Source organism: Borostomias antarcticus (genome assembly GCF_949987555.1).
Source record: "Borostomias antarcticus genome assembly, chromosome: 19".
Lineage (NCBI taxonomy): Eukaryota > Metazoa > Chordata > Actinopteri > Stomiiformes > Stomiidae > Borostomias > Borostomias antarcticus.
Genome location: NC_140252.1, coordinates 2,401,240 through 2,407,239, shown reverse-complemented (window position 1 = coordinate 2,407,239; position 6,000 = coordinate 2,401,240). Strand labels below are relative to the sequence as shown.

Here is a 6,000-nt window from a genome sequence, read left to right as displayed (position 1 = left end):
GATGGTGGCCCGGGAATTTCTGAGAGTTATATAGTGTTCAAGCAGTAATAGTTGTTCTGAAGATCTACACTGTGTATTTTATTTTCTAGACGACTTTGATTGTAGAAGGGAGGAGTATTATGGTTCAGGCTCCTTTAAGAGCCGCCGTTGGTAGGCTAATAGTCATGTGACAATACGTCTACGTAACTGTTGTTCTGTTGTTGTCTTGGTCTTCATTAAAGAACCATGAAGATATCTCTGCGTCTTATTTAACTATATAAGACACTACAGCCGCCATGCTGTGACCCTTTGCATTGTGGCCAAATTCCGTCCAGACTCGCTCCAACGTGATACGTACTTTGTAGGGTTATACATTATTGAAATTACAAACTAAAATAATTAGTAAAACTGTATTTTGAGAAACGCCCAAAGACATGCATGCATTCTCTCTAAGTCTAAAGCGACGTACAATGTTTTGAGTTGGGGTTAAGTGGCACAGCGGTAGGTAATAATTTATTTTAATTTGTTGGTCTTTACAGATCAAACAGAATCATTGTAGTTTGATGGTGTGCATGAAACCAGGGAAAGGAATAGGTTAATAGCCCTGTTGCTCTTTTCTGTCCATTATTGTATAAGTCTACGAGGAGATCAAGCCATTTATACAGGGACGTCTAATTATTAGGGAGAACAAACTAGGTCATTCATGCAGCACACTTCATACACAGGCAACACGAAGCGTTTCAATTAAACACGTTTTAAATTAAAACAACCAAGAGAAATACAACCATGCCCAATAACGGTATTACATGCTGTAAAACCTGCAGCCGGCAACGTCCGTGGAATAACTAAGCGAATGTGCCTCAACTCGGGAGGTGGCCCACGTAGTCGCAAGTAACGGAGAACACGAGGATGGAAACGCATTCCAGAGGACAATGGAAATACACTTTGCGCTTTTAAGGATTGAAGTGGGTGGCTCTTAAAAGAGCCTTTGGGATTATCGGGAGAATTCACGTCAGTGGCGATTTCACTTGGCTTTGACCGCCTTCTCGGTCTTCTTGGGGAGAAGCACTGCCTGGATGTTGGGCAGCACGCCGCCCTGGGCGATCGTCACGCCTCCGAGAAGTTTGTTGAGCTCCTCGTCGTTGCGGACAGCCAGCTGGAGGTGACGGGGGATGATACGAGTCTTCTTGTTGTCGCGGGCAGCGTTGCCGGCCAACTCCAGGATTTCAGCAGTCAGGTACTCGAGCACAGCGGCCAGGTAGACCGGTGCACCGGCTCCCACACGCTGGGCATAGTTGCCTTTACGGAGAAGTCTGTGAACACGACCCACCGGGAACTGGAGACCGGCGCGGGATGATCGGGTCTTGGCCTTGGCCTTTGCTTTGCCTCCTGTTTTCCCCCTTCCGCTCATTTTCAGTATATAAGTAGTTTAGAAACTCAATTATGTGAAACAACGGCGGTCGGATTTTTATATGTAAAGTGGCGCCCTTTTGCTTTTGTCGCTTTATCCAATCCCAGTCTCCGTGTTAATAGCCAATGGGGAGAAGGAGGCGATAGCCAGCCAATGAAGTCGCCCAGAGAGGCTGTCCAATCAGCGCACGGCAGCGGGCGTTATAAAATAGGCACATTACGTTCTTGAAAGCTTTAACTTCGACTCTCGGAGAAGAAAGCTGAAATCATGGCCAGAACCAAGCAGACCGCCCGCAAATCCACCGGTGGCAAAGCCCCGAGGAAGCAGCTCGCCACCAAGGCGGCTCGTAAGAGCGCACCCGCCACCGGCGGTGTGAAGAAGCCTCATCGTTACAGGCCCGGCACAGTAGCCCTGAGAGAGATCCGTCGTTACCAGAAGTCAACCGAGCTGTTGATTCGTAAGTTGCCCTTCCAGCGCCTGGTGAGGGAAATCGCTCAAGACTTCAAGACCGACTTGCGCTTCCAGAGCTCTGCTGTGATGGCCCTGCAGGAGGCCAGCGAGGCGTACCTGGTCGGCCTCTTCGAGGACACCAACCTGTGCGCCATTCACGCCAAGAGGGTGACCATCATGCCCAAGGACATCCAGTTGGCCCGCCGCATTCGCGGAGAACGCGCCTAAAATGGTCTGAGTTGCTTCAACATCCCCCAAAGGCTCTTTTAAGAGCCACCTCATTATCTCTAATGATAAAGCCAATGTGTTCCTATTGTTACCTGCACAGTCTAGTGTGTCCTAATAGGAGTAAGTTGGACTGCTAGTTCTACTACACTGTCCATTCACCACCGTCATGACATCTACGTATACAATGCAATTATTTTTGTACATTGACTTTACGCCGAGCCATGCATTTTAGCCTGTACCGCCTTTTTTGACACCCACGAAGAGAACTTGGAACGGAATGAAAGTCAGACTTTAGTCCCTTCCAGCATTTGATTACAGCCTCAGAGTATGAACATCGTTTCAAAATGGTTTATTCAAACACTAGTAACATGCTTTGTTTAGCGTATGAGGTGGTTTAAACAAGTGAATAGCCGTTCAATCTATTTTAACGTGATGGGAAAACCACAGCAAAGTGAGATTAAGGTTGTTTTTTTGTCTTGTTTCTTTTTCCTCCTGCGTTGTGGTATGTTACAGGTGGACTATTTAAGTGTACCATACCTAAACGATACCACAAAGCGGGAAAAAACAGTCACAAGCAACAAAAAAGCCTTTTTGCTCCCTCTAGTGGCTATAGTTATAAATTACATTCTGCTACAGATATGGATTTCCATCAACTCTATCTTTTGACTGGTGCCTGTCTTTACCTGTCTTTTGGCAACCCCTATGTCTTCTCCTCATTTGGATAGTTGAGAACAGATTGTAGCACAGCTAAGACAGACCTCCATCCTGTCAGTCACAGTGTGAGATAGTAATGTTCCCTCCACGGTTCCCTCAGGTCAAATGGGAGCTGAAGGAGGTGGGTGTTGATGGTCCCCAGTCCCCAGCCCAGTAGGTTCAGCTGCAGCACCACAACACCAGTGGCACACACATTTTTAATCCATACATACAGTTCACCTGTGTATTTACATGGAACCCATATATTGTATTGCATATTATATCGACCTAAACCTATTTCATATCGCTTGAATGTGGCTGTTGTAACAGTGCAATTTCCCCTCTGGAATTAATGAAGTACCTGCCTGCCCTGAAAATGGACTACTGTTAAATCAGTTGTCTCTGCATTACCCCTGTACAGGGGTCCGAGACCTGCCCTCCTGTAACGGGAACTTACCAGCCCAGTGACTTCTCGTTCGTGTTGGTTTCTAATAGATAGTTTAGGCAGGTTAGAAGAAGATTTGTCTATAGCTTCTAACAGTCTTTCCCAGAGCCCACCCTGCCTACGCTCCAGCAGCACCCCCTATGACCTGAGAGGTGACACCTGAGTGTAAACGACACTGGTGTGTCGTTTACAAACCAGGGCAACCTATAAGAATAACAATGCATGCATCACCTAACATTTCACATCACCTAACATTTCACATAAAGTACCATACAGATGACGCAAGATAACTTTACTTTTTATAATGCTCAATAAATGATTTATTTAGAAGAACATTGCTAGAGGCAGATTCATGCCATATGCAGGGCATTATCAAATTACATCACACAACAATTGGCAACATGGTTGGAGAGATTCTATAAAGATGGCCTATCATACCCTATATGGACAAAAGCTGTTATAGCTGCAAACGGGGGACCAACTCCTTATGAATGCCTATGAATTTAGAAAGGGATGTCATAAAAGCTCCTCTAAGTGTAATGTGTAGACAAAATACTTTTGTCCATATAGTGTATATAAAAAAAAAACTATCAGTGCTTCTTACCTACAGGACCAAACACACCTCATGTGAGAGATATTGTGGTGACGAGATCAATCAAGCAATCAATCAATCAAAGCTTTATTTGTATAGCGTATTTCATACACAGAGGCAACACAATGCGCTTTACAGAGAACAAGGGAGGTGGGCATAGGCCCCACCCCTACATATTCCAGAGGGAAGTAAAAAAAACAGTATCACCCAGGGAGAGAAAAGTGAGCTGTAAAAATTCTTCCCTGACCCCTCTCAACAAGATGATCAAGCAAGCTCCTGGAGTATGTTTGTCCAACTGTTAAGAACATTTATAGAGCAATAAATTACATTCAATTACATTTTCAGAGCAAAAGGGGCTAAAAAGATCATAGGAGAGACATGGTAAACACTGGTGTATGTCTGTGTGAGCGTGAGTGTGCCTGGGTCCAGATAGAGGCAGAGGTCGGGGGTAGGGTGGGGGTGGGAAAAGGATACGGACCCGGGTTAGGGTGAGGGGAAGGGGGACTGGGCCCAGGTCCAGGCTTAAAGTGGACTGGTGTATGTCTGTGTGTACGTGTGTGTGTGTGTGTGTGTGTGTGTGTGCGTGCGTGTTACCTAAATGCTACTCACTTTACCGAGACCAATGGGAGGGTGGGCATAGTTCCCACCCCTACATATTCCAGAGGGAAGCAACAAAAAAAAAAAACAGTTTCACCCGGGGGCCAGAAAAGTGAGCCGTAACAATTATTCCCTGACCTCTCTCAACGAGACGATCGAGCAAGCTCCTGGAAAATGTTTGTCTATTAAACTTATACAGAGCAGTAAACATGGGCTAGATACTTCATAAGAGAGACATGACTAACAGGAGAGTGCACAAATAGTTACAGAGAAGTTGTCTACATGGTAGGCCATTATGTATTAGCTATCACCGTAGTCTATAATATGATATTTGAGTGAATCATATAACAAAGCACAATAAGCACTTAGCATAACAGGCTCATAGAGAATGCCGCAAGGCAGAGGTGGGGAAACAGAAAGCGGAGAGCCAAGGGTAAAACATGGGTAGGGTTGGGTGGGTAGGGACAGCTGACGACACAGTGTGGGAAGGAGGAGCCAGTGGTCCGGTTCCAGTTCCTGCTTGGTTGTTGTCTACTCACCTTCCCGTATCCTGTATCACCTGCACCTCATCCCTCATTACCCTTAGCATTAAAGGAGTAGTAAAGTGAAAAATCATGTTTAGCCCTGTTTTAAGGTTACTTATGATCATATACAATGGTTCAGATAAAAAAGTTGACAAAACTAGCACGTTTGAGAAAGTGATGATTGCTCTACCACCGTTTTGGTCAGACAATGGATGTTGGTGGGCACCGTGAAAAATCATTCAAAAAACATGTTAAACTCTCAATTTCAAAGACAGCCGAATGGTCGGGCTGGAGAGGGATATTTCTCAGGGAACCCCGCCCCTCGAGCACTCGCTGGCATCCCACCTGGTCCCGGGGGCCTCATGGGCGTCCAGTAGGACAGCGCAGCTACCTGGGGCCAAGGCGACACAATGAGTTTAACATGTTTTTGAATGATTTTTCAAGGTGCCCACCCACATCCATTGTATGACCTAAACGGTGGTAGAGCAATTATCAGACTTTCTCAAAAGTGCTAGTTTTGTCAATGTTTTGATCTGAACCATTGTATATTATCATAAGTAACCTTAAAACAGGGCTAAACATGCATTTTCCCCTTACTACTCCTTTAAAAAAAATAATCTGGCTCAAAGTGGGCTAAGCTAAACCGGCTATATCTGGTATATGTTTAGCCTAGACTTCTATTACACGTATTTTGCTTGCTGGGCAGCGTGAGTCACATCTGCTTTAGCAGGAAAAGACTGCGGCTCGAGCCGGTCTTTTAGCTGCAGCGAGACCTGCCGTGGTCAATTCTGACTCTTTCACAGAAGACCCAGCGGCTCTAGCCGAGAACATTACAGTAGCTGAAACAGGAGGAGATGCGGACTGTACATGACAACCAGGATAACGTTGCTTTGTGTTTGCTTTATGGGCAGCGGTTGATGTGCCTACACCCCCCCCCCCGGGGCAGCTGTAGCTCAGGAGATAGAACGGGTCATCCAATGATCATCGGCTCGGCTCCTTCTGACGACATGTCGAAGTGTCCTTGGGCAAAGTGAACACTGAACCCCAAATTGCTCCCAATGAGCAGGCTAGCACCTTGCAT

At 45.9% G+C, this 6,000-nt stretch overlaps 2 protein-coding genes across 2 annotated transcripts; one reads left to right on the top strand and one right to left on the bottom strand.

Annotated features, from left to right (window-relative positions):
- Nucleotides 1-1,003: 1,003 nt before the first annotated feature.
- Nucleotides 1,004-1,390, bottom strand: LOC311321437 (histone H2A-like; the record flags this gene model as incomplete). Its single annotated transcript, XM_084453418.1, has 1 exon — nucleotides 1,004-1,390. The coding sequence occupies one exon, from the start codon at nucleotides 1,388-1,390 to the stop codon at nucleotides 1,004-1,006; it is 387 nt and encodes a 128-aa protein (XP_084309544.1).
- Nucleotides 1,391-1,657: 267 nt separating this feature from the next.
- LOC311322108 (histone H3.2) lies at nucleotides 1,658-2,068 on the top strand (the record flags this gene model as incomplete). The annotated part of the gene is made up of 1 exon (XM_084454131.1): nucleotides 1,658-2,068. One exon carries the CDS (start codon nucleotides 1,658-1,660, stop codon nucleotides 2,066-2,068), a length of 411 nt encoding a protein of 136 aa, XP_084310257.1.
- Between the last annotated feature and the right edge of the window lie 3,932 nt (nucleotides 2,069-6,000).